The 23757-nt window shown below is 38.7% G+C and overlaps 1 protein-coding gene across 1 annotated transcript; it reads right to left on the reverse strand.

Moving 5' to 3' along the window:
* Positions 1–647: 647 nt before the first annotated feature.
* On the reverse strand, positions 648–2123 carry LOC129939441 (uncharacterized protein K02A2.6-like). The gene is made up of 2 exons (XM_056047458.1): positions 1909–2123; positions 648–1815 (listed from the first exon to the last, which is right to left on the reverse strand). The coding sequence occupies exons 1-2, from the start codon at positions 2121–2123 to the stop codon at positions 648–650; spliced, it is 1383 nt and encodes a 460-aa protein (XP_055903433.1).
* Positions 2124–23757: the final 21634 nt, after the last annotated feature.

Consider the following 23757-nt stretch of genomic DNA (forward strand, 5'->3'; position numbering starts at 1 on the left):
TTTTTGTTTATGAAAGCATTCTTATACTTTTAAACTAAATTCCTTCAGTTTATGAAAAAGTTCAAAATGCGGTTGTCATGAAAAGTCTGTTTCATTGCCTTTAAAATTATCGTATTCTTAATGAAAAATATAATCTATTTGTATTCCATCAAAAACGTCCTAACCTTTTTATTTTTACAGAATATGTTTAAAGATGTTACAAATGGCTACCTTAAGATTTTCAAAGTTTGATATTTAATCAAATTAGGAAAAAAACTACTTTCAAGGAGCAACTAAATTTAAATATGCGCTTAGGATCCGCACTTGATCCTAAATCCATAAACGAATCTAATGCCTTGTTTCAAAAATTAATCAGTTAAGCACAGATGAAATTTTTGTTTTAACAAAACGACACTGTTAAGTTCTTGCCTTTCTTAAGTATAGTAAAATTATGACCTGAAGGTTTGGAGGTTATCGCAAAAGAGAAAGAAACGACAAGATATTTTTGACAGAAGGAAGTCTATCATTTTCATCGCAAATAACTCTCCAGGGTGCGTAAGTGTTATTATAGGTTGCTGAGTTCAGGGTTGGTAAATACACAACAGTCCTCCCCTCTTAATTGTTTAGTAACCCAACCGCTCTACAGGCTTCTTAACGCGACTGCTTCTTCAAACCGTGAGTGCTACTTCAGTGTCTTTGTCAAAATTATCTGCTTCCTTCGAGATTGATGGTGATGGTTGAACAACTCCTTCACTCCAGGATTTATTGGGCTTAGGTGATTGCGCCACAGGTGACTGAAACTCATCACCAGATGTTTGTATCGGCGAATTTGTTGTAGGACCACCGCATGTGGGGCTAAGCATAGGAGCAGAGTTTGAAAGCTGCACCTCTGGATCCTTCGGTGCTTGTTTTTCATACACGTTACACTTCTGAATCTGGACCACATGCCTTCTCCATAGCTTCCCGTGAACATCAATGAAATAATGGAAAAGTCCGTCTTGACGTACTATTTTCCCAAACTCCCACTTTTTGTCCTTGCTAGAATACTCTCTTACTTGAACCTTATCTCCCGGGTAATATTGCACACCACTTGGATATGGCCCGTGTAGTTTCTCCTTTACGTTATCGATGGTGTTTGGCCGGATCAAATCCAATCTGATGCGTATATCTCGCTGGAGAAATAATGTACAGGGTGCCACTCCGGTTGTAGAGTTTGGTGTCTTTCTGTAACGCATAAGATAGTTCGAAAGCTTATAAGCAATGTTACCTGGGTCGTTAATCATTTTTCGGAGAGCCACTTTCATATTTTGCACAAACCGTTCAGCTTGACCATTAGTGGCTGGATGGTATGGAGCAGTGAACTTATGATTGATACCATTTTCTTTTAAGAATCTCTTAAACTCCCCCGAGGTAAAAGTAGGCCCATTGTCACTGACCAATGTCAAGGGTAGACCATATTGGGCAAACAGGTCACGTAACACTTCGATTGTCCTTGCTGCTTTCATGCTATTCATTTGAAAAATTTCTGGCCACTTAGAATGTGCATCGACCACAATCAAAAAATATTTTTCAAAAAACGGTCCCGCAAAATCAACGTGTTCCCTTTGCCATGGGGTTGATGGATATTCCCATGGATGTTGAAGCCTTTTCGATGATTTTTTAACGCTTCTGCAGGCCATGCATTTCTGGGCTAAGTCCTCGATGTCAGTGTCAATGTGTGGCCACCACACATAGCTTCGTGCCAATGCTTTCATCTTAACAATCCCCACGTGAGCAGTATGTAATTCTGCCAGTATAAGTTCCCTCAGTGTCTGAGGAATCACCACCCGATTGTTCCTGAGAATTGTACCATTTGTTAGTGAGAATTAATTATCTTTACCTTCGAATCCAGCTGTGTCTAATTTTTTTCCCAGCACTAAGTTGTTATACACCTCCTTTAGAGCTGGATCTCTACATGTCTCCTCAGGAACTCGTTTTTGGGTAACAGGAACAACGTCTATTTGCTTCATTTGGTAGTAGGTTACGTTGTCATCATCTTTAGGTTCATCCAACTGTAGGGGCAAACGAGAAAGCGCATCTGCATTGCCGTGGTCCCCCGTCGCTCGATACACAATTTCAAGTGAAGCCTTGCAGAAACTGTGCATAATGCAGCATACGAGTGGCCACCATACTTGGTAAACTTTTGCTAAAGCTAAAAATAGCAACTAATGGTTTATGATCGGTGATTAGTGTGAACTTCCGGCCATAGCAATAACGAAAAAATCTTTTTAACGCCCAGAATATTGAAGTCGCCTCTTTGTCAATTTGGCTTTAATTTTTTTTTTAGTTTGACAGAGATCGCGAGGCGTAAGCGGTTGGTCGTTCCTGTCCATCTGGGAATGTGTGGGATAGCCAGCCCCTAAACCATATGGACTCGCATCGGTCGCCAATGATAGAGGTAATTTTGGATTGTACGCACAAAGAACAACATCCAAAGTTATTTCAGATTTGATGCTCCTGAACACCTTCTCACATTCTTGACTCCATCGGAAATCCTGGTCCTTTTGTAGTAGATTGTGTAACGGGTTCAATTTAGAGGATAGATTCTGCAAAAATCTCCCATAGTAGTTCACCAGACCCAGCCAGCTTCTGACCTCGGAAATATTTCTCGGAGCTGGTGCGTCAGTTATAGCCTGTATTTTGTCTTTGGTCTTTTCGAGTCCCCTTTCCGAAATTATGTGGCCCAGATATGTTATTGAACTTTCAAAAAACTTACACTTGCTGAGTTTGATGCGGAGTCCAACGTTATTTAAACGGCGAAACACTTCTTCAAGACGCAATGTATGTTCTGCAAGACTGGATCCTTATATTTGTATGTCGTCCAAAAACACGCATACTCCAGGAATATTATCCAATGTTTGCGTTATGTACCTTTGCCAAATTGCTGGAGCAACTTTTGTACCAAACATCAGCCTGTTAACTTTATAGTCACCTTTAATGGTTGATATCGCCTGTATTTCAGCGCTTCGAGTGTCCATTGGCATATGCAGATAAGCTTCGCTCAGATCCAATGTCGTGAAAATCTTACCACCCATCATAGATGTCGCAAAAATATCCTCCACGTGAGGAATTGGATAGTGATCATTCTTAAGTACTTTGTTCAAGGTAATTTTATAATCGGCACAAAGTCTAATCGATCCGTCTTTTTTTATGATAGGGACCACCGGTGTCCCCCATTCACTGTATTGCATTTTTGTTATAATGCCTTCACTCTCTAGACGGTCGATTTCTATGTTCATTTTATCTTGGAGTGCATAAGGTACCTTGCGAGCTGGAATGTAAATTGGTTTAGCACTGTCATCGAGAAATAATTTGGCTTCAAAATTATTTATTCTACCAATTCCGGATTGAAAAATATCACTAAATTTAGCTTTTAGAGCGTGCAGTAACTTCTCTTTTGACATAGGTATAGAATTACTCACTTGATTTAATTTTGGCAACTCAACTTTGAATACTTTAATCCACTCTCTTCCGAAAATTGCATCTACCTTTCCTGGCATTATATAAATGTTGGCATTTGCCTCATCGTTGCCGTATCTTACATGCATTGTCGAATATCCAATCGGCTGAATGATCTCTCCAGTGTAGGTCCGAAACGGAACATTGGATTTGTACATCTGCTTATTTGGCCATGAAGCACTAAATTCTTGATAAGACATTGAAGAAACTGCGGCGCCAGTGTCCAGCTCTAGCTGTTTTGACACACCGTCTAGAACTAATGTGAGCATGAACTTCCTCGGCTTTTTCTTATCTTCGGGTAAAACGCACGTAGTCAGATGGTTCATGTAGTAACTGTCGCTCCTCGTCGTCATCGTCGTCGTCGACGGAGTAGAGAGTGAAGCTGATTTTGTTTAAAAAAATTTTCTGTGCTTGGTAATGGGTGCGGGTGGAGAAGATCGGGGTTTTTTATCACTACTGTTGTTAGACATCATCCCGCTATTCATGCAAACGCGAGCTAGATGACCTATTTTCCGACATTTAGAGCACACTGCTCGATTGTGTTTGCATGCAGTTGCAAAATGATCTTTATCACCGCATCGGTAGCAGTAGTTGGAATTTGATGAATAATTTTTGGTCTTTGATTTGCTTGAACTTGCAATCTGGTTTTGGTAATTGCTCAGCGAACTAGCTTGCAAATTTTGAATTTCTATGAAGTCTTTTTGTGCAGATTCCATTGCAAGTGTAGCCGTTACACAATCTTTAAACGCATTGTTTGGTTCTTTTAATTGAATTAATTTTTCTAACCAGTGTGCATTTCGGAGGCCGCTAATGAACTGCTGCTTCAGGTGGGCATCGGCAGTAGACGCTTGGCAAGATGTGCACTTAAAATCGCAGTTTTTGCACATTTTTTTAAGGTCTGCAACAAAGTTAGATATTGTCTCTCCTTCATGTTGCGTTCGCTTCGTGAACCTATTTTGTTCTGCTGTAACGCTAGGCGCGGGGTTTACATGATCTTTGACCAATTTAATTAGTTCATCATAACTTTTAGTCTTTGGGTCTTCTGGGCTGGTTAAGTTGCAGAGTAATTGAAGAGTTTTCGCCCCCATTGCGTGAATTAACCAATTTCTTTTGCTCTCTTTGACAACATCAGTGTTCCCTGTCAGGTTTCTCAAGCAAAAGAAATTCTCAAGCCTTTTAATGAAAATCTCCCAGCTTTCATTCTCCTCGTTGAAGCTTTCCAGTTGGATTACTTCAGGCTGCGGTTGACTGGCGTTGTTGGTGCTGCCCTGAACCGCAAATGTAATAGCATTCAAAAGAGATTTCAATTGTTTGGCATCCATAATTAAATTCGCTGGTTTTTGTTTTTCTTTTCCGCCTCTTCGCCACTGTTAAGTTCTTGCCTTTCTTAAGTATAATAAAATTATGACCTGAAGGTTTGGAGGTTATCGCAAAAAAAAAAAGAAACGACAAGGTATTTTTGACAGAAGGAAGTCTATCATTTTCATCGCAGACACAAAATAAATCAAAATTAAAAATTAGCAGGCCCTACCGACCCTTCGTTCAACAAAAACACATGACAAAGCCATCAATATCCATTTTTACTGACGGCTCGAAAACGGATTATTGTCGCCATGAACTTACGGTTCTTAGCTTACAGTATAATATTAGACTATTAGAAACTATTTAAAATCCCGCTCGATTATGTATCTAGACAAAAAATCTTTACGACTTCTTGTTAGCATAATAAAAGGCCACAACCTGCTGGGTTACCATACAAATAAAATGCGGCTTGCTAAAAATGCCCAGATGCTTATGCCCAGAACTATACCACACTAGAAACAAAGTTTTAGGCAGGCACTGCTTTATTAATCTTGAAGAACTTGAAGATATTCTAAGAAGTAGCCTATTAGGCTTCACCAAAGCATCTTAATGGCTAGAAAAACACAAAGCATAATATCATCGATTTATGATAAAGTTCAAGACTTCAGGATAAGACAACGGATCTACATTAATTTAAGTTTGGCGATGACATCATTAATTGCCAGCCCATCAACCTAACCTTACTGAACAAGCCGAACTTTTTCGGTTATTTTTTAAGGGTATGTACAGTCATTGGCTTATTCCTATAAATAAGCACTCTTGAAGAGTACTGCCTTAGTGAAAAAAAAAACTTTAGATGTACATTTGCCCGAAAAATCAAATGCTATTAAATGATCTAAAAGATTATAATGGTTATAAATCAGTTGCAACAACATGTATTACAAGTTCTAGAAACCAACAAAATCAATGCCAATTTGACTTTTATGGGCAGCAAACTCAAGTCGAATTTATGAAGAATACTTTATAATCTATTTATAATAACCTTTCAAACAAAATAATATCTTGACGACATTTTCTTTTACTTAACTTAAAAATAAAAATACATCACCCATCAATTAAAATATTTTGATTTACAAACATTCTTAAGAACCTGGCTTAGTTCTAAGAATCCAAAAATTTTGAAAACATGTTTAAGTTTAAAAAAATTCTGATACAATCGGACACAAATAATAACCTCTGGGTAATTTTTTTCTAAAAACATAGCTTATACTTGTAACAAATAAAATATTCCTATTTTTAAGGTTCACCATAATGGACCAAGTATTGGTTTCGATGAAAACATTCAAATCGATATTTCAATTAACCGATTTGTTTCGAATTTTGTTCTATGAGAAACAATAATCGGTTGACGGTTTAAATAATTGTTAAAAACTTTCCATTTGAAGTTATTGTAATCTGTCAGATTTGTCAAATTGAAAATTTTGACACTTCTCGACTTTTCAAGGCCCCAAATTTTAAATAAAACTTTGGAAAATCGAATTGACAGTTTTTTACACGAAATAAAAACCTTAACAAATTACTGAAAGTTGGTAAAAATTAATTTCGACTGAAATATCTTTTCAAAAACTAGTCTTATATAAAATATTGTTTTCGATTTTCAGTAAATTTTGTATAACAATCCAACATTTAGTTTCTCCATAAAATTTCTTGCACAGAGCTGGATAAAGCATTTAATATTCTTGCAAAAAAATTTCTATACTTGACAGGAGTTACAACATTGAGCAGAATAGTAAACTAATAGGCATTGCTAGAAGTTCGAGTATTATAACAAAATTGTTTGAGGGGTGGAATATTACGGGGAATCATTTGTAAGAAGTTAGTCGAAAACGTCTGTAGCATTTCGTCAACAACCTGATAGCCGAGTATGACAGCATCTGTAGCGATGATCTTAACAAAGCAATGTAATTGTATAGTTTTGGCATTCCTGTCAAACTTATCCGTTTGTGCAGAATGGCGATGGAGAATCCACGCTGCTTTATCAAGGTCGAAAAGGACCCCCCGAAGCATTAAGATGTCAAAAAAGGTTTAAGAGAAAGCGTTGTACTGTGTTGCGACTTCTTCAACGTCGTTCTAGAAAGAATTGTGCAAAACTCAACCGTCAACACCAGAGGCGAAATCTTCCGAAGGTCCGTCCAACTACTCGCGCTATATAAATTATTGGAAGATCAAAGCTTGATGTGAGAGAAGATGGGTTTCATGGTCAATGAAGGCAATACCAAGTATATACTGTAATCAAAAAGAACATTTAACGACGACGTCTTGGACAAAACGCCGCTATGGACAGCTATATCTTTGAGATAGTTAAGGACTTTGTCTACCTAGTCACAGTTGTAAATTCAGACAGCGACACCTGCGCTGAAATCAAACGAAGAATAACTCTAACAAATCGCTGCTTTTTTGGACTTAGAAGGCAATTAAGTTGTTAAGTCTTTTCTGCAGCACATAAAGTCACCATCTTTAAGACGCTCATCATCCCGGTCCTCATTTATGGCTCTGAGGCCTGGACCCTGTCAAAGAAAGATGAGAGCGTCTTAGGATGCTTCGAGAAAAAATTCTTCGATTGATTTTCGGTCTCGTTTGCACAGATGAAGTGTGGATAAAAAGATATAACGACGAACTGTACAGCGACATTGACCTGGCTAAAAGAATAAAAGTCCAACAACTTTTTTTAATCAAAACTTTCAAAATATCATAAAGCTAGACAAAAATTCTTAAAAAACTAGCGTAAATTTCAAAGACTTAAACGGTGCTCTAAGTTAACCCATTATTTATCCATTCCAAAAAACCGAAACCCATTATAATACTTGAGCTACTTAAAACTAACCAAAACCAATAATACAACTTAAAATTACTTTAAAGTACTTAAAAACTACTTAAAAACTAGAATAGCCACAGTAAGCTTTCTGACTGGTTCCTAACCTAATCCTTAAACCTATGAAAGCTGGCCAAGACCAAACGCCCTAGACAGCTTTGAATGTCATTCTCAATTTGAAGCCACCAAAACTGGTTCCCCTGCCTCACCCTATTTCTTCGGTCCTTATCGGAAACAGTCCTTCTGAACCGGAGGCGTTCGGCTCCGTCCAGTGCATATAAGAGAGTCGTCTGTCTACAGTTTTACTGCTGACGTCGTAGATTAGAGGAACCGCCTCCCTATCCCGTTTCAACCCTCGATTGTCGAAATAGATTGGGGCGGGTGGATGGGTTAGTAAGCCCCAAAAATTAAGCGGTTAGTCGACGAGAATATGACCCCTTCCAAGCTTCAGCAAGAAATTATCTATTCTGTTTATGTTCGCTCTGTTGTATCGAAACTTGTTGGAATAGTAATGTTTGTACTTCTTTGTAGTCCAAGGCAGAGTCGCAGACATTGTCTTTCAAACACCCGAATGTTTTCTATTTGAGATCGGGCAACTTTGAACCTTACCGGGCACCCATAGGCAATAATCGGCCGTGTAAGGGCCATGTATCAAATCATCTTCACCTAGGTTAAGACGGCTGCTAAAAAACAACCGTTTGATAGGGCGAAGGCTCCCTTAACTCTGGCCGGAGCAGCACTCATATGTCGGTCGAAATACAAGTGTTGATCCAACCAGACGCTAAGGTACTTTACTACACTTTTATTCGCCAGTGGCTGTTCATTTGGTCCAACGATCACTAGATTTGTCCAGTTCTTTCTCGTACCTCTTGAGGATCCATACAGCGGAGTCCTGAACATAATAGTTTCGCATTTCTGAAAGTTGATTTTCAACTTCCAGTCATCGCAATATTGCTGAACCTTGTCGAAGTCACTCTGGAAAAGTGTCTTAATAACCTCAATCTGAAGGGCCGTTCTGTAAGCAATTAGGTAGTCGGCGTACGCTATTGCCTGAGTCAGACTTGCTTTCGGATCACTGGTGTCAATGGTAAACAAGATCGGCGAGTTAACTGCTCCCTTTTGGAGACTATTTTTAAAATCAAAGATTTTGGTAGATGTTACATTGCCAATTTTGACAGTAAACCGTCTACAATTAAGTTTGTCGTAAAGAATAAACAGTGGTTTACTTATGCCAAGACAGAAACTGATTAAGACACTAAAATGATTTAGAGAAGGTTTGTACTTCGCTAACCACCTTCGAATTTATTGCTGAGTGTTATGTTTTGTTTTGACCTAACCTTTAAAGCCCCGTTTTTGGTTGCCATAGTAAAATTTTTAAAGGGTGATATTTTAAAAACCGGATGTGGTACACAATTTTAAGGCGATATTCATATTCAGGCCTACTTAATATAGTGTCTTTAATTCCAATCAGAATTTTTATAAAATCCTGAAAAAATAGGAACATGTACTCACGACTTCGTCTTGTATTTACCTTTTAAATCTTGCAATTCCAACACAATCCTAATTAAAATTATAACAATGAGAATATGTGGAGAATTCGGCTTCAATGTTTTCATTTTTTTTCATAAATATATAAAACACAAAACAAGCAAAAGTCAAGTCCTTAAAAATATACATTTTAACAAACGAAGTCATTTTCTGTCGATTTCGAGTATAAAAACCACATCATCAGAGTTGAAAATATCAAAAACAAGATAATGCCCTTCGGATGCGAGTTCTTATTCCATCCAATCCATGTACCTTACCTACCTATAGAACCTCTCCATACGTTGTATGATGTACGTTTCACATATGAAACATACATAGAACATATCCCTTCATCATGGAAACAATATAATTTTCGAAATGGAAACTTTAGTTTTTGGGGAAATGGAAATGGTGCAGGGTTTGGGGTGAACCTGTACTACTCTTCTCATAGTCTTCACATATCAATATATTGTCTATATATACGAGGACGAGGTTATGCTTATGGTTTAAAGACAAAACAAATCATCGTTTTCTCTAATTTGCAGCAGATCCAATGAAATAATTTAACGGTTGATTATAATTAATGCATAATTAAGCATTAAATCAAACTAAGCATGTTCTTTTGCCTGTGAACTTGGGGTTAACATGTAACCCGGTCTTCATTTATATCCTTGAATCCTTCCTTGTATGTATATAGTTGACTAGAACTGTAAAGAGCTGCGATTACATGGTTATTATAATTTAACCACCATAATACATTAACTTTCATGGTACATATGTGACTATATTATATACACACACAGGATAATGGTGCGGTATCCTTGGAAGTTGGAAGTTTTCAGGAAGCACCAACCCAAACGTCGTCGGTCGTCGTTGCCGTCGTCGTCGTCGTTGTCTACCACTGGGACAAGAAATTGGAAGACAATAGAGGGATGTTGAGGTGGTTTTTGCGACTTATTATGAGGGTATCTTCAACATAGAGCTATGAATATACGATACCAAGCCAAGTCGCGCGAGATGGTACTCCGTGGGGGTGATGGTCGGAGTTAAAGGATTTTATCTTTTCTTATGCTAACCCCTTTGGAATCCAAATTAATGACGTGTAAAAGTTTTTTAAGTGTATAACCGGTGATTATCTTAAATTTGACATGGGTCGCGATTTTGACATCTTGTTTTTTAGCTTGCTCCCCAACCAACTTTAGGTATAGAGGTACACTTAAGAAGTCATTAAATTGGGTATGTTTTGAAAAAAGAGATTTTTCCAAATCAGACGGAAGACAATATCACATTCAAAATGAGTAAACCTTGTTTGAATGATGTTAAGTCCATGAGTTAGGCAATCAACAACAACAATATAGGTACATAAGTTGGTATATTTAGAAGAAAGTATAAAAGGAGAAAGGAAGTCATTTATTGTTTTTTAGGTTTGAGTTGAAACGCAATTAATTTTAAAAACACACATCATCTTATTCCAACAGGGAAGAAGTTTTAGCTTTGGGCCAAAAGTTTATGGGTATTTGTTTTAATTTTATTGTTCTTATATAATTTTCAGTCGATTTGATTAAATTGATGGATGATAAAATTTTATTTTTATTTAAAGAAGTTTCATCATTTTGAAATTTAATTTTTTGGTGGGGAATTTATTTTCGTTCTTACATATGGTGTGTTTAAAAATATGACATTTTGACGTGAGTATTTGTAGGAATTGCGAGTTGCTGAGCAATAAAGGGTGTACTTTAATAGGCTATACCATGACTGTTACGTGCCAAACAACCCTTTTGCCCTTTTTAAGAAAGATGATTCCAATCTTTGTGATAACTTCAAGTTGATGTCTGTTCTAAGTACTTTATGAAAGATTCTTACTATAATTCTGTACGTCAGGCTTACCACGTGGATTGAGAACAGTAATCTTCTTGGCAAGTTTCAAGCAGGTTTTCGGTCAAGATTTTCAACTATGGATCTTATTTTTGCACTGACTATAATTGCCAAAAAGTCCATTGAGAAAAAGAAGAAATGATACACTTGTTTCGTAGACATCCAAGTACCTTTTGAAAAGATTAGCAGACAGGCTCTGGTGTTGATGTTTGTATAAGATTTAATCATTAGGAATCTCCAGGAAATACTTGTCATCTAGCGCCTCGGTTTGGTATTGATCAGAGTTTTGAGACACACATGACACCTGGTGTTCCCCAGGGCTGCATTTTAAGTCCAATAATGTTTCCTTTGTTTATTGGCGATATCTATGATATACTTCCAAGAGGAATACTCTTGGCTGATTACCAAGTTAAGTTTTACTAGCTGACAATTCGTTCACTTTCGCTTTTGCGAGACATGGGGTTGGCATGTTTATTTTTGAAGCACGTCAAAGAAAAAGACTTACCGACAAGAATATTGATCGCTCAAAAATTTCTGCATTGAGCAAGTAAATAAATAAAATAAATTGGGTGGCGCAACAGTCCGTTGTGAACCACGGCCTAGTGACTTACAACTCACAACCATTCCTGTGTGCTAGTACTGTTTTCAGGAATGGAAGATACCTACAATTTTAGGCCGAATCCGAACGGATAATTTGAGAAAGCACTTTTTCATGACAAGAATTACTCTTGAAGGAATTGTCAATTCCTCGCAAGAGGCAGTACCCGCGAAAATTATTTTTTTAAGTTAAGGTGGCACAGGCAGGGATTGAACCCAAGACCCCTTGCATGACAGTCCAACGCACTTTTTTTTTTTTTTTTTTTTAAATTCATTTTTATTAATTCATTCTTAAACCTATCTTAAAGCTAGACAAAAATTCATAAAACTAGCCTAATTATCCATAACTTACAACTAACTTAATGGTCCCATACGGACACTCTAAGCTAAACTATAACACATAATACTAATGCCTTTCGGCCCTAAGATCTATTTTACTTCAATTTAAATTTTATTTATTTTTGTATTTATTAGAAAAGTTTGAAAAAAAAAACTAATATCAATATCCTTTTTTACTTTTGCTTAAAAACTACTTAAAATAAGGTCCTTAAATAAAACTTAAAACTAACTAAAACTACCTATTCTACCTATAAACTACTTAAAACTAGAACAACCATAGCAGCTAATCTAACTATCTAACATTTTTGTTTTTCATATTTTGTTGTCTATTTTTTTTTATTTTTTTTTAATCCATGTTTTTTTTTTTTTTTTTTTTTATTTTTTATTTTAATGGTCTTTTTTTTTATTTTTTTTTTATTTTTTGTATTTTTTTCTATTTCTTTTCGTGCCACCATGCCTATTCTACTTAAAATTAAACCCTAATACTATTAAACAAGTATGTAAGCCGGCCAAGGTTTAAAACCCCATCCCGACTAACCACTATCAAGTGCCGATTGAAGCCACCAAAACTGGTTCTCCTGCTTCACCCTATCAGTTCGGTCCCGTTCGGACACAGCCCTACTGAACCGAAGGAGCTCTGCTCCACCTTGTGCCATGACGTCCCGATTGTACAGGAGTCGCCTATCCACGGTTCTTCGTCTGACGTGGTAGATTAACGGAACTGCCAATCTATCCTGTATCAGACCGCATTTGTCTAAAAAGAGGAATGCCTCTGGTGGAATGAACCCGCTCAAGCGTGCACTTTCAAAATACTCGTCGTTCGGATAGAACGCCCCGAAAATTAAATTGTTGGTCGAAGACATAGCTCTTGCAATGTGACCTCGAACGAGTTTTATCACGAAATTGTCAATTCTGTTGATTCGAGCCCCGTTGTACAGGACCTCGTTGGAATAATAATGCACATAAGAAGATTCGGCTGTTCGATATAAGCCGATACAGCGTCGTAAACACTGCCGCTCGAACACCCGAAACATCTCCATCTGGGAAGGGGCAACGTTGAACCACACAGGACAACCATACACGATCATTGGCCGTATGAAGGCCATGTAGCAAATTACTTTCACTCTGGGGTCAAGCCGACTGCTAAAAAACAGCCGTTTCGTCAGAGCGAAGGCTCCTCTGGCCCTGGTCAGAGCAGCATTTATATGTCTGTCGAAATATAAATACTGATCTAACCAGATACCGAGGTACTTCACTACACTTTTGCTCGCCAATGGCTGCCCGTGAAGATCAACGATGACCATCTTGCGCCAATTCTTACACGTATCCCTCGTGGCCCTAGCCAACGGAGTCCGGAACAGAATTGTCTCTGACTTCTGGACATTTATTTTCAGTTTCCAGTCGTCGCAATATCGCTGAATCTTGTCGAAATCACGCTGCAAGAGAATTCTAATAACCTCAACCTTTCGGGCCGTTCTGTACGCAATTAGATCGTCGGCGTACGCAATTGCCTTTGTAAGACTACCTATCAGATCGCTGGTGTAAATGCTGAAGAGAATCGGCGAATTCACCGCACCCTGTTGAAGACCATTTTTAATTGAGAATGTTGTGGTAGAAGTTACATTGCCACTTTTGACAACAAACTTTCTACCGTTAAGCATATCATAAAGTATATACAACAATGGCTTGCTTATGCCAAGCCTGCTCAGTTTTAGGTAAAGACCCTCTAACCATACGGTGTCAAAGGCCTTTTCCAAATCAACCAGAACAGCACCTGTGCATTGTTGTTTTGATTTATTCCATTGGATATCAGAAACGAGTTTAGACGCAGCATGAATTGTGTCATGACCCGCCTTGAACCCGAACTGTTTATCCGGAATTATTTTGTTATCCGCAGCCCACTTAGTCAGAGCCCTATTAATGATCTTTTCGAAAACTTTGCTGATGCTCGGAAGAAGACTTATCGACCGAAGATTTGACGGGTTGGAGTTGTCCTTTCCCTTTTTCGGGAGAGGATGAACCACAGCGGTCTTCCAATGCACTGGATAATATGCATTATTCAGTGCATTGTTGAAGAGTGTGGTGTATATGTCAATTGCTTCCATCGGTAAATGTCTTAGTACAACGTTGGATATACCATCGACACCTGCTGACTTTTTGTTTTTTATTGAGTTAAAGATGAGCTGAAGCTCAACCTTCGTCACTAACAAGGGACTTGGTCCCGTTTGCTCGGCGATTATGGCATTTGCCAAGGAATCGTCATTGAACCGCATGAAACCGCGGTTCTCAGATCGCCAATGTGTGATATCATTACGGAGGTAAAAGTGATTAAGTAGGGCTCTATTTTCCAGGTCGTGGTTGGGGCGAATGCTAACATTCACCTTGTACACTTGCTGGAAAGCAGCTCCCACCGCCTCCACTTTTTCCTTCGGATCTTCAATTACGTAAAAGTCATCGTCAAAGATGGCTTCTTCTGGATCTATTTGCGCTGTCCTGAGTACGTCTCTGTTCTCTTCAGTTCTTTGGAGTTTAAGACACGGAAGGTCATTATCGTTTTTTTTCCTGAATATCTTGTTGATTTTGGGGAACATACTAGGGTCACTCGAATTAACTGACCGGATCTTGCGGTCCCAGTACTTGTTAATTGATACCCTGTAGTTCTCCTTAATCAACAGATTGACATTTTTTATTGACGACTTCAGTGTCCTAACCTCCAAGTCGTGTGGGTCTGTAAGTCGTCTATACAAGTTTTTGAGTCTTGTCAGTAAGCCACTCTTGTGCTTTCGCAGTGCGTCAATTGTCGCGTTTCTGTAAGCGTCCATTTGGTCCCGTTCTCTGTACTTTGGGATTGTCCGTTCCATCGTTCGTTTTATTGTTTCGTCCATCTGTTGTAAATGTTGGTCAATTTCTGTATTTGTCAGGTTTCTGTTGTTTGGTGGGGCTATGTCACTCGAACGAAGTTCTCTCGCTAAGGCGTTGGTGAAACGAGGCCAACGCATCTTACTGTAATTGTAAGAGTGCGTTGCAACGTATTCCTCCAACTCCACGCGTTCGTTCGGAATCTGCATTACAGCAGCCAGTCCGCAGTGATCACTGTCGTACTCGACTGTCTGTAAGCAGTTTCGAGGGTGATTACCCACTTTGTCTGTTACTGTCAGTCTGGTGTCGTACAGCAAAAGATCCAGAAAGGAGCCGCTTCTTGGATACGATGGCCTTTCAGTAGCCAGCAGGTCGACGCCATATTCAACGCTGTAAAGATTCATCAAATTAAAAAGATGATTACCTCTAGGATTACTATGTTGATTTCCCCAATCTTCATGTTTTGAGTTCAAATCACCGGCCAAGATGAAATAGTTTTCTTCCAAGCTCAGTTTCAGTTCCCTAAAAAGAATCTCGAGTTCTGAAGCAAAGTAAGTAACCTGCGGAGCTCCAGCCGCATAAGCCGCAATCATATACATCCGCTTCCCTTGAGTGAGAGAGATGCATACAACGCAAACTTCTAGCGTCTTGAGCTTTCGCAATTCATTGTTGTATATGACTTTATAATTAATGCCTTTTCGTATAAAGAGAGCGACACCGCCCCCTTGAGTGGAGTCGGGCCGGTCTCTTCTTACGATATTGAAATTTTTATGAGTCAATTTGTGTTTGTGGTTTAGCTTAGTTTCGCTAGCCATAAACACATCGGGACTGTAGTCTTTCAACAATTGGAACATATTGGCTCTTCGTTCAATCCTAATCAGTGAATTTACATTCACAGCTAGGACTTTAAGGCGCGTCTCCGGCAGCGCGCCCATTATGATCTAAATTGCGCCAGGCCAGGCAACAAAGAGTAGAGATGATCTACCCTTTTGCCTTGCTCCTTTATCTGACTTTGCAGTCCTGTTAGTTGACCTTGAATGCTCAACAACAAGGCTGCAATGTCAGGCTGCACCTCTGGTGCCTTAGGCACAGGGGCCTTTGGGGCAACCGTTGGTGGAGTCTGTCTCGTGTTCCCATTCCCTGACACCATTTGGGCGTAGGAAAATTTGGGATCTACGAATTTTTGTGTTGGAGCCTGTCGACTAACTGTTCGACTTTTTTCGGCTTTTTGGCTGGCCTGTTTCTGTTTCATTTGTTGGACCTTAGGGCAACCCCTATAGTTAGCCGGGTGCCCTTGGTTTCCACAAAGGACACACTTGAGCAGGGTCAAATCCTCAACCCGCTCATTCCCCAGCTTACATTCTCCCTCTTTGTGGGTTTCTCCGCACCTGACACAACGCAACTGCATATTGCAGTTGGCATTGGCATGGCCAAACCTCTGGCACTTCGTACATTGTAGAATGTCGTCGTGCCTTTTTAATGTCTCCCAGCGTACAATTTGATTGTCGAGAGATGTGATTCTCTCGACACTATTAAAACTGCTTTGGGGCGATAATGTTACGAGGAACATTGGCAGCCTATAACCCCCTCGTCTTGACTTCACCGTAGTGAAAGGTTTGACCCCGATAAAATCGAGATCGTCACTGGCTTTTTGGCGGAGCTCAGCTAAGAGCTCCTCCGGTTCCGTGCAGGAACTTATGCCCTTCAGAAGGACCGTCTTAAACTTTTCACTTTTTGGCGTGTAACTGAAGAACTCAGCTGTGGCCTCTTTTAACAATTCTTTCACTAGCTTGTATTCGGCCAGTGAGAAGCACTGGACCGAATAATTCTTTTCTTTTTCGTTAAGAATTTTAATTAGAAATTTGCCCTTAGTGGCCGACTTACATACCTGTTTAATGTCCTATATGTCAACTTTATGGGTCCTAATAGGTGGTATTTTTTCTTTTCCAGCCTGTGGTTGTTTCTGGTGTTGCTGCTGCTGTTGCTGCTGCTGCTTCTGCGGCTTCTGTTGCTGTTTTTGCTGCTGCTGCTGCCTTGCTTGTAGCTCTTGTTGTTGCTGCTGCTTGGCCTTACTCGAGGTGGATGGGCCCTCAAGCATTGGGCCTGTCACTGCTGGTAAAGTCTTCAGTTTTTGCTCCGCTCCAGTGATTTTGGTAGCGGGCTTTGGTTGTTGCTGCTGTGGTTGTTGTTTTTGTTGCCTTGTTTCTGGCTTTTTTTGTTTCGCCTGTTGCTGCTGTTGTTGTTGTTGCAGCCGTTGTGTTTCTTGTTCCTCCTTCTCAGCTGCCTCTTTTTGTCGGCGCGCTTCAATTTTAGCTTTCAGTGCACTGAGAAGGGGCTCCATCTCCTCCTTCAGTTTTTTAAGCTGGTCCTCATAGGCATCTATTTGCTGCTTTTTTGCCTGCAGCACTTGTGCCAGCTCCGCTTCATCGGCTTCGTTGTCGTTGGGGGCATCAGGAACCTCCATCTCCCTTTCCTTAGGCTGTTCTGGTGGCGCTAGGCTTGAAAACCTATTTTTATTTTTAGGTGACCTATAGTGCCCCTCTCCATCTTCGGAGACGTAGTCAATGTCACCGTCTGATGACTCGCTTTGTGACGTCATCGCTTGTTTTTTTTGCTGCACTCCTTGTCGCATCGCTCCGCGCTTAGCAGCATTGTTCCTTTTTACAAGGTTAGGCTTAAGTTTTCTTTTAACATTTTTTGTTGTTGATGGACTATCAGACTGGTGGCCTGATGATGTTGCGGTGAATTTGTGTACCGCTGATGGCACCACATTGGCATCACCTGATGAATTGGCAGAGGTATCTTTCGATACCCCTGCTTTCCTCTCCTTCTCCATTTGCTTTTTTTCCAATCTATAAAATCTACGATTTCACGATTGTGAAAAAAAGCTTCCAGATTTTTAGTGCACTCCGCACGGGATTCGAACCCACGACCCTTGGAGCTGTTTTCGGACGCCAGCTCCACTAGGCTATCGATTTGTTGTTTTTGTTAGTGGCAAACTGCCAACTTTATTTACACTATTATTTGCACTATTTAACTTGAAAATAACTATAAATGAAACACTTCTATACTCGTTGGAGGTCAAATAACGACTGAGTCCAACGCACTAACCATCATGCCACGGGTACTACATTAAGCTAGTGCAACAGTTTTGCTCGGAGTTTTGCGAACGGTTAATTTAAGCTTTTTGAAGCACGCCAAACAAAAATCAATGAAGCTAAGATAGCCAAATTTGATGTGTCCAAAGTTTTATTGAAATCCAAAAATTGCTCTAGCGTCCAAATATTACGTGTTTCAAGCGACTGCCAACACATGGTTGGGCTAAAGGCGCCAGATTTGTGGTTACTTGCCTCTTGAGAAGTTTATAGCACTTCAAAAGCATTTCTTCAAAATTAAACAATGAATTATTCTATCTACGTGGAGTCTGGTATAACTACCACATAATATGAGTGATGAAAGAATTCTTCACAAATCGGTTATAGAAATTGGTTGAATAAGATCATCAAGGCATGAAGACGATACCCATGCCCAAGAATGTGTGCAGGAAAGTCACACCATCTGTAACTTAGTATGGCCGAGAGCCCATCATAAAGTATTAACTATAGAAAATAACCCCAAGAATATTTAAATAACTTTCACTTTAATTATAGGTTTGGCTACCGACAACCAAAATTTAGCGCGTGTAGGTACTCGGTAATGCGAGGAATTCCACACGATTTTCCAGAAAGTCTTGGCTGGAATGGGTTCGCAAGTGAAGAGCTGAACTCACTCACAGAGCTACGGGGTGATCGCATCACCTCTTTAAAGAGATCGCGTGCGATGAAAGATACCTGGCTTCTCGGTCGCACACCCCAATCTTATGGATGGAGGAAGTTGCGGGACCGAGACAGATCGATCACCACGCAAAAGATCCGAGAGGATTGCCTGAGGGCAAGTAGCCGGAAGGGTCAAGCTCGCCATGATGATGGCCACTTTTTGCATTGCGCCCAAAGCGGGTAGAATATTAACGAAAATTTTGTGAAAGAATTTTTTTTTTTGAAAAAGACGAAATTTTTGTACGATAGTTTTTTTTTTTAAGTTTTAGTGAATCGAAGATTTTGTTCTGCTGTGACGAAAGTTGTTGAGGAAGGACTACAGGAGCTGTTGGAGAAAGTCAAAAAGAAGCTAAGTACAGTGTTTTCCTTTGTTTCTTTGAATATTGCTTTTCTTCTGGTGTTCTTCATTTATCTCGAATTCGTCCTTCTGACCTTCGCATCAAAAGTCTGTTTTCCCGGTACTACGAGAAGTATTTAACCGTTTGATTTTTTTGTCTTTTTTCGAAAATTTTCTTGGAGTGATTTTTCTTAGTTGTGTTTTTTTTTCAATTTGTTTAACAATTAATAATTTTCATACTTGATATTCTTCATACATTTTTACCGAGATTTGGCCTTCTGTCAATCTCAAAGTCTCTATTTGTAATTTCGTTGTTATAAAAGATCCTGGTTTTTAATCCCGGCTTCGGCAAAGGTTTTAGAGGGAATAAAAGATAATTTTAATTTCCCATCTGGAAAATAAACCACTCTTGTATTTGATAACTCTGTTTAAAGGCTAATTTTTCATCTTTTGTTTTTGGTAAACTTCCTGTACAAAGTTTTTTGGCGCCCTGGCGTTGGATTCGAAAATCCAATATTGTCTAGAAATAATCGTAATTATATTCAGTCCGTCGGGTCGGTATTAAGGTGGAAAAATTTGCAAAATACTGAACAAAACTTAATGGAGTCTTATGTGGATGACAGAAGCTAAATTGACATAACGATGAGTTCTTTAGAAAATTAAGTTATTGTCAATCTTATCAGCGTATGCTACTAACTTGACAGCCTTTGGAAAGATAGTTCTTTTAGCGTTGACGTAAAAGTTCTGCATTATTTATTGAACTGAGATGTTAAAGAAATCACATGCTTTTAGTTTTTTTGACATCAAAACTTTCGGTTAATCTTTTTTCAACCTTTATAGATCAGCCGAAATTCTCAATGGTCACACTGTCTGCTTTAAGGGATGAGTTTGGTTGGGAAGTCAAAACTAGAGGAAGACCGCAAACAGGTGGCGCGCACAATTGGAAAGTGACCTCATCCAACTTGGATCGCGAAACAGGAGACATCTAGCTAGGGACCGAGCTAGATGGAGAAGTTTGTTGGGTGAGGCCCTATAGTTCACACAGGACTGTAGCGCCACCTTAAGTAAGTAAGTAAGTAAAAGTCATAAAAATTCAAAAATGTCTCAATTCAAACACAAACAAAATTCAAATAAAAGTTTGCTGCATTCATCAAACACCAATATTCATTTTTTTCGAATTCTATTTTTTCGAATCTATTTTTTCTGATTCGAAAGTGAAGTTCATTCGGTGAATTTCATAATTAAGTCTTACATTAAATGTGAGAGGTCGAGTTGACTCACACGGTGTAAGATTCTTAGAACTCTGTAATCGACATGGATGTAAAAGCTTGTTGTTGTAATGAGATGTATTTGATGATGTAAGACTTTTGTCAAGTATTAATAAGTCAATAATGAACGTAAAACGTACCTTCAAACCTTTACTACTGAATTTCTTTTTTAGCCAAGAGAAACAGCAGTTAGCAAGAATAGTCCGTCCATGGCGACGTTTTGACCCAAACTTTAGTGTTGTAGGTCGTTTCTTGATGTCTCAATACTCATCACGCTGAGTTCCTCTAGTTATTGTGCCAATTTCAGACTTTTAAAAGATAACGATCCTGGTTTTGACTTAGCTTAGCACTTTTCTTTAAAGGAAGAGTATTGATAATTATTCTGTGTTTCAATTCAGTGAATTTTATTTCTCATCTCTAACTGGATTGGTTTAAGACATTTTTTTACTGGCAATGACTGGACAATTAGGAGTGGATTATTGTTATATTTGTGGGCTAAAGGCAAATTTTTTGTTGGCATATCTCCATACTGTTTCATACAGGCCAGCTGTTTTGGCACTAAGTAAAACCCAAGTAGGTGAGGATTCCGATCCTGCTAAATTTTTATTCTTGGGTATAGCTTGGTGGATTTATTCTTTTCTCAACATGGCCTCGCCATATACATAAGGAATGATGTTGCTTATCAGCTTTTACCACTATATGGTCTTTGCACCAATTCCTTTTTTAACTATATGTGATTTAAATTCTCCGTAAACCATTTATTACTGCTTCCATTTACTACTATCTCCTCCAAGAACATGTGATCATTGTGTTATATCAGCAAATTTCTCGTGTCAAAACTGTTCAGTTAAAGAAAGAGCTCCTAAGAGGACTGATTGGCAATACGAGAAAGCCAACTGGGACGGTCTCAATAATTACTTCAGGATCTTTAACTGGTTACTATGATAGTGACGTTGACGCCAGCGCTGATATTATCACAAGTTTAATTCTCCTAGGAATTAGAACTTTTATACCTAACAGGGTTAAAAGTATCAGACCTAAGGAAAACGCATGGATTGATGCGAGCTGTACAGAGGTTTTAAGGGTCAAAGAGGCAAGTTTTTATTGCTATAAAGCCAACCGTATTTAGGAAAGCAGGAAAAAGTTCAAGCAAGCCAGGAAGGCCAGCAACCCCCATATTCGACGTACCAAATTTTTGCATAACCATAAATTAAGACAAAAAATACTGCAATGTCCCAAAGGCAGTCAAAATATTTGCTCATTTGTAAAAAACATGAGGAATTCTTCCCTTTCATCGGTTCCTACGTTCGTTGTCAATGACACTCCTTTTGTAAGCTCATTAGATAAATCCTTTCTCTTTGCTAAGCAGTTCGCCGCCAATTCTATGCTGCCAGTGAGTGTTATGACTCCGCCTGTACAAGAGCGAGTTAGTGATCCTATGGGACCAATCTTTTTTCGCACTCGTACTATGGCAAGGGTCCTTAGAGATCTGAAGAGGTGTTCTTCAACGCTGGCAAAACCACTGAGTAAGCTTTTTCATCTGTCCAATTGCTTAGGTCTCATTCCAAGCAAATGGAAAACGGCTTTTGTCCAGCCTATTCCCAAAGAAAGCGAATCTTCCGCACCCTCTAATTACCGACCGATTGCACTTACGTGCCTTCTTCCAAGGTCATGTAAATAATGATAAACTATCAGTTAAAGAAATATCTTGAAGATCGAAAGCTTCTCAATGACCGTCAGTACGTCTTTCGAAACAATAGTTCCACTGAAGATTTCATGGTTCATCTCACCGAACAGTGTATCAATTCTTTACATCGTTTTGATGAAAGTAAGATCATTGCACTTGATATTTCAAAAGCATTTGATAGGGTTTGGCATCAGGCTCTCTTATCGAAAATGCGTGCTTTCTGTTTGCATAAATCCCTGCTTTATTGGATAAGTAATTACCTTTCAGATCGTTTGATAGAAGCAGTATTGGATAGATACTAGTCTAAGAACCATAAATGAAATACTGGTCTGCCCCAGGGTTCTGTTCTATCTCCAACACTCTTTCTCATTTTTATGAATGATCTCTTGTCTGCAACATCTAATCCAATACATTGTTTCGATGACGATAGAACTCTTACCTTTTCATGTGCAACTACAACGACAAAATATGATAAGCTTCGACCTAAACAGCATTGTTCAATTTGGATTAAAAAACCGCGCGGAATTTAATACTTCGAAAACGCAATGCTGTCTTTTATCGTTAAAGCGAGATATAACCCCATTGCCATTATCCATGAATGGCACTTGCATCAATGAGACTGAACACTTCTTGTGGAATGATCACATAAGCGATGTCGCCAAAAATGCCACAAGGTGTTTGGGTTTCCTTAGGCGATTCAAGAAATATTTCACCCCTTCTGATCTGGCTGTTATCTACAAGACTTATATACGTCCAAAGCTTCAGTATAACTCCTATCTCTGGGCTGATGCTTCTGCAACTTACTTAAGCCTCTTGGATAGTATTGAACGTAGAGAATTTAAATTGATAGATTATAATATCATCATAAGTTCATTTACTTCGCTTGAACATCGTCGTAAGGTCTCTTGTCTGACCCTTTTTTACCGTTATTTTAACGACTTATCCTTTAATGAAATAGCCAGTTGCATTCCAATCCTTAAACAGTTGAACCATAATACTCGCGCTCCTAGGAATGCTCATCAGTATATCCTCGAGCCCAACTTCGGCGGAACTGTCAAATACAGAGATTCGTTCTTAAGCCGTACTACGCGAATGTGGAATGCCTTACCACACTCTGTCTTCCCTATGCATTGCAATATTCAATAATTTAAAACCAACCTCTTATTGGAAATCACTGTATTTTGAGACAATAGAACAAGTTTATTGTTTAACCAAAAAAAATTGTATTTTAAATAAGATTGAGGGCCTGTTTCTAATACTCCTGTATGTTATAAAATATTGAGGCAAGGAATTTTATGTGCTTAGTGTACTCCTCTATAAAGTATGTTAGGAGAAAGCTTATTCATGAATTCTTCCAACCAAACATAAATTGAAGAAAAACATTAAGCCTACCACCAACTTAAAGAATCTGCCCCAAAAATGTATTCAAAATTAAAAACAATTTTAGAAGAATTTTTAAAAATATTTTGACTTAGTTTGGCAGAAAATTAAACAATAAATTTGTGGGCTAAGTTTTTGTTCTATCTTATTTCATATTGATTGAATTTTTGTTTCCCCTGGGGAATTTATATTTTAATTGTTTTAAACTCAACAACAAATTCTTAGAATCTCATTGAATAATTCGTTAAAATATCCATCCAAAAACAAATTTTTCATTTAAAGTATAACAATATACAGGTATTATATTTTGATATAGGTTAGAGGCTTACCGTACCGTACTTCTTGGTATACTTTTGCGCCTACATTTGACGTTTCTTCATTTCATCAGCTTCAGCATCAGCATCAGCAGGACATAATCCTTA

The sequence above is a fragment of the Eupeodes corollae genome, chromosome 1 (assembly GCF_945859685.1).
Source record: "Eupeodes corollae chromosome 1, idEupCoro1.1, whole genome shotgun sequence".
Taxonomy (NCBI): domain Eukaryota; kingdom Metazoa; phylum Arthropoda; class Insecta; order Diptera; family Syrphidae; genus Eupeodes; species Eupeodes corollae.